Here is a 12,487-nt window from a genome sequence, read left to right as displayed (position 1 = left end):
CTCTCCCCTCACCTTATCCAGCCTCTCCCATCTCTCGTTTTCTGTCCCCAGTCTCCTCCAACGTCACCCCTCTACCTTCTCCCCTCAGTCTCCCCAGGCAGGGCTGGTTGGATTAGGCTGTGCAGCCCTGACCCCGGTGGCTCACTAATCTACAACATCCTACCCTGCAGGCAGCCCTCTCCTGTCTGTCACCCAGCAACAACACAGTTCCAGACATGATCGGCTTAATACTGGGCTGGCTCTGCTCTCAGGGAGGGCCCACAGAAATCAGAGCAGGGGAGAAGTGTCAAAGGTCAGGCCTCCATGATGGGGTAGTTTCAGCCTGGGGTACTGTATAGGTGTAGGCAGCCTCCCGAGTGGTGCAGTGGTCTAAGGCACTGCATCGCAGTGCTAGCTGTGCCACTAGAGATTCTGGTTCGAATCCAGGCTCTGTCGAATCCGGGCGCGACCGGGAGACCCATGGGGCTAATAACGTATGCACTCACTAACTAAGTCGCTCTGGATAAGAGCGTCTGCTAAATGACTAAAATGTAAAAGTAAAAAATGTAGTGGTTAAAGTGGTGTTAGACAGGAACGTCTGACCAGGTAGACCATCCTTCTCACCTCCTGTAGGCCTCTGTCCCTCTCACTCTCTGTTCTCCTACACAGCCATACCACATGCACCACACCACACTCCCTCAAGGCTGAGAGGGAAGGGAGGACAGGACAGGCCGGAGGGGGGTTGTGAGTGGGTTAGGATGCCCCCTGTAGGCCTCACCATCTCCTACAGCAATGCCACACCACATGCTGCGTGGTTTACTCACTAGATATCCACCACCCCCGCGGGACTCGGAGGGCGAGGCAGCCGCACACCTCTACAGGAGATGGGAAGCCACTCACCGCTGCAAACACAAACAACGAGCCGTCACGTCAGCACGGGGATGAGGGGAAGGCTGCTGCATCCAAGGAAAGGGGTCTGGAGATCGAGGCAGCGTTTGGGTGGGTCGGGGGATAGCAATGGAGGGGTATTAAAGAAGCCACACAGGCGAAACCTGGCTCCCATTAGTCCCCATACCTCAACTCCACTTCCCCCTGTCTTTGAAGTCGTGCTTCCCTGACTGAGAAAGCCAAATCAGATTTTCCACAACACATACGGGTGCGACATGGAGGGAATTAGATTAATAACACTTTCCAAATGTAAGCCCCTCTTGAATTATATCATCTTATTCAGACCTCTGCCGTGTAAACGCACACACACACACACAACGCGAAATCCTCATCTGCTGCCTTTGAACACACCCACAGTAAATGAGACAGACTTCTGACATACAGTACTTTGCAGATGATCCTATTCTGCATGCATACATATGCAGAAATGGTGGGCTGAACTAACAGACCAGCAGAGTGGTGTGACTGAAACTCAGAATGTCCCTTTTTCAGTCTCATCCATTCACTACCTCCCAGTCCCTCTCACCCATGGGTCTGGTCCTTATAAAGTAGCTAGGCAGCAGAAACCACAGACTCCTGAGGTCAAATACACAGGAAGCAATTTCCACATTCTTGGATGATGGGGAGCACTCTGTAGGTCCTGGACCAGCTTCCATTAACAAAAGGTTGCTACCAGGGAGTATGGTGAAACCTTTCTGGTGTAACTACTGACTCTGTATCAAGGTATTTAATCTAGCCCATACACTGTCTTACACAGAGTTTCCTCCACCAGCCACTACTTATAAAACACTCATTGTACCTCAGAGCAGATATTATTCTGCATCCCAACTTGCACTCTTTTCCCATTCCCTATATAGTGCCCATAAAAATGGTACTGCACTATATATAGGGAATAGGGTGCCATTTGGGACTCAACCATAGTGTCTCTATTACAGGAGAGGATTAGAGCATCTGCTTAGACGGATCCATGGAACCTCTGAGATGGAGTACTGGCTCACACTTATTATATGTAGATGGTGATGTAGAACCAAAAGAGAGGTCAGTTTGAACCTTCAATAAAAGGAAGCAGATGCGCCCTGTTTTATGCGTGTCTCTGTGTCACTCCAAACCCTTCCGTTTCCCGTTGAAATAGATACGTTACCTTGGAAATCCTCAGAGTTGGGAAGCTTCACTCCACAGATGACATAATCGGACTGATTAGCCTGCAGGGAAATTAAACGAGTTTTATGAGGATGAGAATCCAAGAAGCAACAATACCATATTCAGAAAACAAGAGAGAAAACATAGAGAGGAAAGGGAAAAGCTTCGGGAGCAAAGAGGACTCTCTCCTTAGAAATGGTATTTTAATGACCACTGAGTATTTAAGCTGTTCAGCTCCGTCGCAGAACATTTCAGATTGAAACTTTAACTGATTTCAAAACACAGGGAATGTAAGTGGTTGGCCACTCCAAAGAGTCCAAAGGGCTGAGAAAGCATTTCTTCTCAAGCTTTTCTCTTCTCTCACTCAAGGCTTTCTCTCTTGTTCTCCATAGTTGTCATGCCATAGAGCTGACTACAGCCCATACTGTGTAGTATATGGGACTAGGCTAATTTCTAGTGTGACACCAGACATGACTGTAGGAGGAGTGTGTGTGTCTGTGTGTGTGTGTGTGTGTGTGTGTGTGTGTGTGTGTGTGTGTGTGTGTGCTACTCAGGAGGAGGTTACTCACGGGTGTGGTGACCACGTCGATGGGGTAGATGTAGGAGAGCTCAGAGAGGAGCTGACGACAGCGGAAGGTGAGCTGAGCATTGGACTTGAGAAACAGTTCTCTGGGGAGACAGACACAGAGACCGTCACACGGTCACTTGATGACTCAGTCAGACTCACTGAGCAACACAAAGAGGACAGTAACAGAGGAGGAGGAAGAGAACAGAGGGAGGACTGGAGACAGGGATATAGAGAGGCAGGAGGATAGAAAGGGGGAAATGACGGAAAACGGGTGTAAGGGAGAGATGAGGAGGTGACGAAGAGGAGAAAGGGGGGATGGCGAGAGAGACCGGGGGAAGGCACTCTACAGTACCGTAATATACACTGAGTGTACAAAACATTAGGAACACCTGCTCTTTCCATGACATAGACTGACCAGGTGAATCCAGGTGAAAGCTATGATCCCTTATTAATGTCACTTGTTAAATCCACTTCAATCAGTGTACATGAAGGGGAGGAGACGGGTTCATTATGGATTTTTAAGCCTTGAGACAATTGAGACATGGATTGCGTACAGTATGTGTGCCATTCAGAGGGTTCCTAGGCAAGACAAAAGATTGAAGTGCCTTTGAACGCGGTATGGTAGTAGGTGCCAGGCGCACCGGTTTGAGAGTGTCAGGAACCGCAACGCTGCTGGGTTTTTCACGCTCAACAGTTTCCTGTGTGTATCAAAAAAGGACATCCAGCCAACTTGACACAACTGTGGGAAGAATTGGAGTCAACATGGGCCAGCATCCCTGTGGAACGCTTTCGACACCTTGTAGAGTCCATGGAAGGTGTTCTTAATATTTGGTATACTCAGTGTATATGAATAACAGGTGAGAGAAAAATAACAATAGAGGGGATGGGGAAAGACGTGAGGCGAGACCTGACATCTCAGCTGGAGAGAGAGAGAGAGAGAGAGAGAGAGAGAGAGCGAGAGAGAGAGAGAGAGAGAGAGAGAGAAAATAAGGGTGTAGGTAGGGTGTACGTTAGTAATGAGGGGTGACGGTGCGTTAATGGGAGACTGAGGTTGAAGAGAACAGCAAGGGTGTGTATGTCTTGGCCCAGGCCTGGATGAGAGAGACCTAATGGCTCAGCTCTGAATCATCTCCACAGTAATTGTAAGAGCAACTCAATTATCATAACTGCCTAATTAAATCATGGGTCCCCCCCCCCCGGGACAGGTCCAAAAATCACCACAGGCCCCTTAGACCAGCTCTGAGCTGTTCCATTAGCAGACTTGGCGGGGGGGACAACCAATGAGCCTGACCTGCCTAGGTGAGAAGGGGAAACGTCTGGAATAATGTTTGCTTTCTTATGTCCACCTCTTGACGGCTACTGGAGTCTGACTTCAGACAAGTCAGAGAACTCAAAAGTGTGTGTGTGTGTGTGTGTGTGTGTGGTTGTGTGTTATATATACACAGTATGGCCTATGTGTACATTGTGTGTGCACATGTTTGACTATGTGTGCGTGTCCCATTCAACAATTTAAACCAGCACTTGGGGAGTACAGTTTTGTGGATAATGGCCCATCAATTCAGACAGATGAAAAGGTGTTGGGGAGAAAATGATCATTGGATATGAACAGCCTTTCCTCCATGCTCCTCGCCCCCTCCATTCTGCTCTGCCTTTGGTCGGCTGCCTGCCTTGGCCCTTACCATTATACAGTTGAAAATCTCTGGTCTTACTGTGGTGGCTTTGTAGGCTCAGAAGATCCAGATGATTACCATGTCAATCATTTGATCTGACCCTTCCTTCATAGAAACCGCCATAGAAACCTCACATCTCAGTACAGCAGGCTTTCTCTTATCTGTTCTGGTTAAGCCCAGATGCAAGACAATCCCCACATCAAACCCACACCATCAAAGGCAGACACATTTACAGGAACCTGGTTATTACATGAACTCAGCAACTCTCCCTAACAAATACGTTTTTTTTCACCCAATGAACTTTAAATACACTTTTTTTCCAGGAGTGGATGTTAGGCAGATGCATGAATGTCAAAGTAAATTTCCCTGGTTACATGATGCGTTGGTGGGTTTCTCTGCCCGGCCAGCTATAGCTAGTGTGTATACTGTAGCAGTGCTGTGCTGTGCTGTTGCTTCTGCTCTGCCTTGACCCCATCACTGCCAGGTACCCAGCCAAACTAACTCTGTATCCAGGGTGCACCCCTGCAGGCCAAGACAAACACATCAGACTGGTCTTTGACACAATCTGCTTACTCTCTCTCAGGCTAAAACTACAAATAGGCAGCACCGAGCCAACACCCCTCTTTGTAAGCAGAATGTAATCTCTCCACAGGATTTAGAACAATTGACAGCATATTTGAACACACCATTCTGTGGGGTCTGGGTAATTTCTAGCAGATGGCGTAGAGAACCAACGGGATGGAGCGTGTGTGTGTGTGCGCGTGAATAAATAAATGCTTCAATTACAGGTTGACACGTACCTTTTGGCAGTGCATTCTTTCTGCTGCTCTGTTAACGACTCCCTCTCCATCCCCAGACTCTGGTGTTTGGTGGAGAATGCTTCCTCTAGGGAGAGATAAGGGGGGATGAGAGAGAGAGAGAGAGAGAGAGAGAGAGAGAGAGAGAGAGAGAGAGAGAGAGAGAGAGAGAGAGAGAGAGAGAGAGAGAGAGAGAGAGAGAGAGAGAGAGAGAGAGAGAGAGAGAGAGAGAGAGAGAGAGAGAGAGAGAGAGAGAGAGAGAGAGAGAGAGAGAGAGAGAGAGAGAGAGAGAGAGAGAGAGAGAATGAGGTGGTAAATTACCAGGTGTGTTCTGTTCTGGTAAATTTACACAGGTGTCTGGGCGTGTTTCTTGGTCTAATGCCAACCACATTAAACACTGGTAACATCACACGGTTACATTGATCAGGGGAAAAAAACTTTTCCTTCCGACACACACCACATAAAACCACTACACATGAATAATGATGGCAGGATTTGTTTGACTTTTGAAGTCAAATGAAGTCAAATAAATAGAAGCATTTAGATAAGGAAGTGTGATTACAAATTTAAACACTGATACGGATGTAGCTAGGCATATTAAAACCACAGTTCCAACTCTGCACCTGTGCACAATGTACGATGGGACAAAGAGTTTTTGACTAAATGAACAAACATTGTTTTGTGTGTTAATAGAAAACACTTGACTTTGGTACAGTATGTTCAGTAACACATTCAAAAGGCATAAACATCTTTACCTGAACAAATATGGCCCAAGATCTGGCTATCAGGCATCAATACCAACCCCAACTTCCTCCCAACCATCCCATCTCATGTACCTCGCTGTTGACAAGCTGAATAGAGAACAGATAGAGTGGCTCCAATACACACTCGTCTTTACACACAATTTAAAACCCAGCTGGTTTAACTGAACTTCTCTTCCACTGCATGTTACCTGTCAAAGCTGGTCTGCCCAGACAGGAAGACCAAAGTAGGAGTGGAGGGGAGGATAGAGGGGGGGTGCAAGGAGGAAGAGAGAAGGGTAGGTTCGGGTGCCAGGGCCAAATCTTCATCAGATTAGGGATGACGAGAAAGATACTGTTTGGGACTGGGCAGATTAGTCAGCCCTTCTGGTTTAAACCATGTCTCGAAAACAGCGTTCAAAAGGTTGGGTCCCCTTCACCTGCATAGGCCCTGAGCTCACCCTGGCTTTTATGTAACCGCCACTACTAACCCCCCCTCCCTCCATCCCTCCATCCCCGTCGCATCAAAGCCTCTGCCGCCAAACTAAAACAAATGGAGACACGTGTGTGTGTGTGTGTGTGTGTGTGTAAAAACATGTGTGAGTGTGTGTGTGTGTGTGTGAGTGTGAGTGTGAGTGTGAGTGTGAGTGTGAGTGTGTGTGTGTGTGTGTGTGTGTGTGTGTGTGTGTGTGTGTGTGTGTGTGTGTGTGTGTGTGTGTGTGTGTGTGTGTGGAAGGCTACGCTGCAGTGCCATGTTTGGCTACGTCACACAGCTTTAGAGATGTTATTCTTTCATCGCCCTCCAATGTTGTTGTGTTCTCTCCTCAGAGACAAAATAATCATATCCACCTTCACTACCTCCATGTCATGAGTGGAAAAACGGCCACACGCCCTCGTATAAAGAGCTACCTCTTTCCATCTCAGTAGAAAGGAAAGCGAAATAGAGAGTGAGAGAGGAGAGGGAGAGAGAGAAAAGAGAGAAAGTGGAAGGGAGGGAGAGCAAAGGAAAGCTGGAGGTAGAAGGGGATAAAAACATGAAACAAGGACAGGGTGTGTTACTGTGTAACGATGGAGGAAGTGACTGTCCTGTGACCCGTGTTGGTTAGAGACAGAAAGCCATGAAACATCATAGGATGTCTGCCCTTTAATAAGACCTCCTTTCCTTTTCTTTCCCTTTTCTAGGGCCCTGCGATGTTCTCTCCATCCTGCTCTCCTCTCTTCTGTCCTGATGAAAGGCCTGAGAAGAACATCTTGTTCTCCAACACTCTCCGTGTGGGAGAACAAAGAGGGTAGAGGGAGAAAGAAAATGAATGACAGTGAGAAAGGTCTCTCTAGTTGTTCCTATTATAACTCCTCTAGGCCCATGTCCAGACCAGTAATACCACTCTATCACTCATTAGTAAGACAGTCTCCCTCTCTCGCCCTCACTCACTCACGGCCACTATGCAGCTGAGGGAACTGGTGACTGTGGGTGTAATGGTGATAGGTTTAATGTGGGGACAAGAGTGCTGAGCTGTCCAGTGTGTTGATGTGATAGATACCCCCACATCTCTCGCCACTTTATAAACCCTGACTCTTAACTCTAGGTAACTAACTCCGCCACTGACGTTTATTGGCCTTCATTCGCCTCGGTGCCGTGGCAGAGAGTGAAAATAACTGTTAATAACCACGATAAAGACTTTTTACTGTCCTAATTTATAACGTCTGCTCAAGGTGGTAGAGGGGAATATTAGGCGAGAGGAAATTGTGACAAGAAAAAAGCGAACCAGAGGAAGAGTATTGTTGACGCCATGACTGTACATTAAGCAGAAGGCTGTGGGGGTTAAGGTTAAAATAATGCTCCGTCTTCTCTGGGCTTTGTCTCGGTGAAGAATCACAGCTCTCCTCAGTCCTCTTACACATGCATACACAAACACAGGCATTCACACGCATACGCATGCACACAAACACACACAGGGATGCAGTCCACCATCATAGCAAATCAGCGGCCATTGTACAGCCAGTCGTTAACCTGTCATCAAGATGATCACTGGCCCTGGTGCTGTCCTATCAGCTGGAAGTTCACACACTGTCAGGGGTGGCTAAGTGTAGCACTCTCACACACACACACACACACACACACACACACACACACACACACACACACACACACACACACACACACACACACACACACACACAAACACACACACAAACACACACACACACAGAGAGCCTGCGGGCGTCTGCCAGCTTCATAGCATTCCTCACATGCCTGCACCCTCACACAAACACCCCTGTAGGTGCTGTATATTTGGGTTTGACCCCCATTTGTTTTTACAGTAAAGGGGATCGTCTGAAAAACAGTCATTTCACAGAAAGGAATGAGGACCGGAAACAGACAGAGCAAATGTGATATGATCCTAAAGGCTGCATTCCCAGACTGTGTTTCAGTAAAGCTCAATGTGATCTAGCCACGTGGGCAGCATGGGGGGGACGTGGGAAGAGATCAGAGACTCTGGCCCTCGTTGTTCACTGAGGTGAGTCAGGTGACCAGGTCTCTTGCTGTAGAAACCATACATACCTAACCTGATCTTGTCCACTACCAGGTACTTTTCCTTCTCTCTTTAAATAAACACACGTCCTCTCTTCACAAAGGACATTCTTAATCTGAGCCTGCAAGAATTCCATCCAGCAGTGGTCTGAGTGGTGACAGAGGATTAAGGGTCATTTGTCAGGACGGGGACACAAAGACAACCTTACCCTGACCCCTCCTAGTAGTGTGTGTGTGTGTGTGTGTGTGTGTGTGTGGCCTACTGTGTGTGGCCTACTGTGTGTGAGCCTGGAGGGTATGAACACAGTGTGTGCAGGGATGATGGGCTGCAGTGCGGATGATGGTCTGCAGTGCAGACAACCAGTCAAATCATTAACAGAAGTCATCTTAGGGAGAACCAAGCCAGCATGGCGTCCTGCGCCTTGGCCAAACACAAAACCTGGATCCATCACAGCCTTAGTCCCCCCCAGTCCTCTTTGAACACACCCTACCATACCCTGCTGTTAACCAACACTGCCCACCCCACCCTGCTGTTAAACAAATACACTAACAGACTGGTCAGAGAAAACAGGAGAGGTAGAAGGAGGGAGGGAGACGGAGTGCGGAAGACAGAGAGAGGGAGACGGATGGGTCTGTCAGAAGCGAAAGCTTTGAAAATCACTCGGACACAAGGAGTGGAGGGTCAACCTGATCTGGTCCCAGGTCCATCCGAGACATGACCTCTCAAAACGACTGGAAGCTCATTTGATGTGCCTTCCCTGTTTGCTCATATTCCTCCTATGACTAGCGGGTGCCATTTTTTATGAAAGGTTGATAACACACCTCACAGTCACAGAATGAATGAATGCCTATACTACGTACAGGACAGCTGTGTAAGTACTTAAAAGATGTGATTCACTAGTTTTAATGATCTAAGCCACCTGTATCTGGGCCAAGACATTAATATGAATGCCATACAAGTATGTATGTACTGTACTGTATGATCTATTACGTGTGCATGTGCATGCACATGTGTGAACCTGTCTGTAAGTGCCCATCACGGTGGGTGTTGAATATGAACTCTGCTAGGTTTTTTATTTCCCTGCGGACATAACGGATATGCAGCAGTAAACTTGCCAGTAAAACAAACCCACCCATCCCAGACATGATAGAGCCAGCAGTTATTCTGTTATTGAACCCATATAATTGACTCAACGACTTTACCGGCCCTGGAAGGACAATCTGGCTGGCCGACACAGAAAAGTCTCTGTCTGAGAGTGTCGCACAGCCAGGGGAAAAACTGTCACTAGTGGAGTGACTCAGAGACTCCAGCCAGTCAACAGTGAAAGAGGTTTCCTGTGTGTGAGATGTTGTACTGTACTCTAGTGTACTGTAATGGTCTGGAGTGGAACATGCAGTAAAATACAGTAGTCCAAGAACGGCAGTTGGCTGACCGTCAGTATACCAGTCTCGTAGGCTGTGTCAAAGGTAGTGCACTATATAGGGAATACTAGGGTGCCGTTTAGGACAACCCCAGTGTAAGGTACATATTAGGAGTACAATCTCATATGGACCCCAGTCCCCACAATGTCTGCTATTTAAAATTGTAATATCTCGTGGCTTGGAAATCCCAGTCTATTGTGTCTGTAACTCCAAATACCCTTTACCTTTCTTCTGAAGCTGTGCTCTCTCCTTCTGCCGCAGGTCTGTCTCCCGGCCCAGCACTTTCCTCTGTCTCTCCAGCTCACCTCGTAGTATCCCTAGACGCAGCTGCATACACTCCCGCGCCTTCTTCTGCAGAGAGAGAGAGAGCAAAGAAAGGAGAGAGAGAGAGAGAGAGAGAGAGAGAGAGAGAGAGAGAGAGAGAGAGAAAGGTGGAGAGGAGAAAATGAAGAATAAACAGAGAGAGTGTGAGAAAGAAAGAAAAAGAAAGAGAATACTTTTCACCACAGTAAGTGCTTTTCATTATTCCAGCTCACCACCATATCCCCATTAGGTCCCTCAGAACAAGACACACAATCTAGGGCCAATCCCATTACAAACTAATTCAATACGCCTCTCCTAACCCAAAAGACACTGACTGTCAATACTGGATGGATGAAGACAATTGGGGCCTCAAACAAGCTCTTTCGAAAGAACCCCTCCAAAAGCCCTCACGAGAGGAATTGGAGATCCTCATGCAGAGGGCAAAAGTGAGTTAACCCCTTCATGTCCATAACGGAAATTTATAATTTCCTTTGGTACACTTGTTCTCTGAGCTTACTGATTGACAAATCAGAATAAATACTTTTTTAATTGGCCAAAGTGTTTCTCTACAATGAGAGTTTTTGATATTGTACTATATTTAGTCTTTGGACACATTTCAGGAATCAAGTCATGTGAATACATGTTCAAATTATCAGATCTTAATAATATTTGGTATATACACAAAAGTATGTGGACACCCCTTCAAATTAGTGGATTCGGCTATTTCAGCCACATCCGTTGCTGACAGGTGTATAAAATCGAGCACACAGACATGCAATCTCCATTGACAAACATTGGCAGTAGAATGGCCTTACTGTAGAGCTTAGTGACTTTCAACTTGGCACCGTCATAGGATGCCACCTTTCCAACAAGTCAGTTTGTCAAATTTCTGCCCTGCTAGAGCTGCCCCGGTCAACTGTAAGTGCTGTTATTGTGAAGTGGAAACGTCTAGGAGAAACAACGGCTCAGACGCGAAGTTTTAGGCCACACAAGCTCACAGAACGGGACCGCAGAGTGCTGAAGCGCGTAAAAACCGTCTGTCCTCGATTGCAACACTCACTACCGAGTTCCAAACTGCCACTAGAAGCAATGTCAGCACAAGAACTGTTCGTCTGGAGCTTGATGAAATGGGTTTCCATGGCCAAGCAGCCGCACACAAGCCTAAGATCACCACGCGCAATGCCAAGTGTCGGCTGGAGCGGTGTAAAGCTTGCCGCCATTGGACTCTGCAGTGGCAAAGCGTTCTCTGGAGTGCTGAATCACACTTCACCATCTGGCAGTCCGACGGACGAATCTGGGTTTGGCGGATGCCAGGAGAATGCTACCTGTCCCAATGCATAGTGTCAACTGTAAAGTTTGGCAGAGGAGGAATAATGGCCTGGGGCTGTTTTTCATGGTTCGTGCTACGCCACCTAGTTCCAGTGTAGGGAAATCTTAACGCTACAGCATACAATGACATTCTAGCGATTCTGTGCTTCCAACTTTGTGGCGACAGTTTGGGGAAGGCCCTTTCCTGTTTCAGCATGACAATGCCCCCGTGCACAAAGTGAGGTCCATTCAGAAATAGTTTGTTGAGATCGGTGTGTAAGAACTTGACTGGCCAGCACAGAGCCCTGACCTCAACCCCATCAAACACCTTTGAGATTAATTGGAACGCCGACTGTGAAGCAGGCCTAATTGCCCAACATCAGTGCCCGACCTCACTAATGCTCTTGTGGCTGAATGGAAGACCCTGCAGCAATGTTCCAACATCTAGTGGAAAGCCTTCCCAGAAGAGTGGAGGCTGTTATAGCAGCAAAAGGGGGACCAACTCCATATTAATACCCATGATTTTGGAATGAGATGTTTGACGATATATATACACACACACACACACACACACACACACACACACACACACACACACACACACACTGGTACTGCATACACACACTACATATATATACACACTACATGACCAAAAGTATGTATACAGTACCAGTCAAAAGTTTGGACACACCTACTCATTCAAGGGTTTTTCTTTAATTTTACTATTGTCTACATAGAATAATAGTGAAGACATCAAAACTATGAAATAACACATATGGAATCATGTAGTAACCAAAAAAGTGTTAAACAAATCAAAATATATTTTATATTTGAGATTCTTCAAAGTAGCCACCCTTTGCCTTGATGACAGCTTTGCACACTCTTGGCATTCGCTCAACCAGCTTCATGAGGTAGTAACCTGGAATGCATTTCAATTAACAGGTGTGCCTTCTTAAAAGTTAATATGTGGAATTTCTTTCCTTCTTAATGCTTTTGAGCCAGAGCATGTGAGCGGAGTGGAGCGGGAGCGAGCGGGGAGCGCGAGCGGACGGATTTTGGACAGAGCGCAGAGCGGCATT

General features: G+C 47.0%; 1 protein-coding gene across 1 annotated transcript in view; it reads right to left on the bottom strand.

Annotated features, from left to right (window-relative positions):
- The window catches only part of LOC311135612 (UV radiation resistance-associated gene protein-like), a 152,957-nt gene that overhangs the window by 79,295 nt on the left and 61,175 nt on the right, over positions 1-12,487 (bottom strand). Inside the window, exons 8-11 of the mRNA XM_084169625.1 lie at positions 10,022-10,148; positions 5,106-5,190; positions 2,637-2,736; positions 2,069-2,129 (exon numbers count right to left, since the gene is read on the bottom strand). Coding sequence (XP_084025751.1) covers positions 2,069-2,129; positions 2,637-2,736; positions 5,106-5,190; positions 10,022-10,148 — 373 coding nt within the window. The remainder of the gene's footprint in view (positions 1-2,068; positions 2,130-2,636; positions 2,737-5,105; positions 5,191-10,021; positions 10,149-12,487) is intronic.

This window comes from Coregonus lavaretus (assembly GCF_964263955.1).
Source record: "Coregonus lavaretus genome assembly, chromosome: 10".
In the NCBI taxonomy this organism is placed as follows: domain Eukaryota; kingdom Metazoa; phylum Chordata; class Actinopteri; order Salmoniformes; family Salmonidae; genus Coregonus; species Coregonus lavaretus.
The sequence above is the reverse complement of the archived record's forward strand: the minus strand, read 5'-3'. Positions and strand labels throughout refer to the sequence as shown.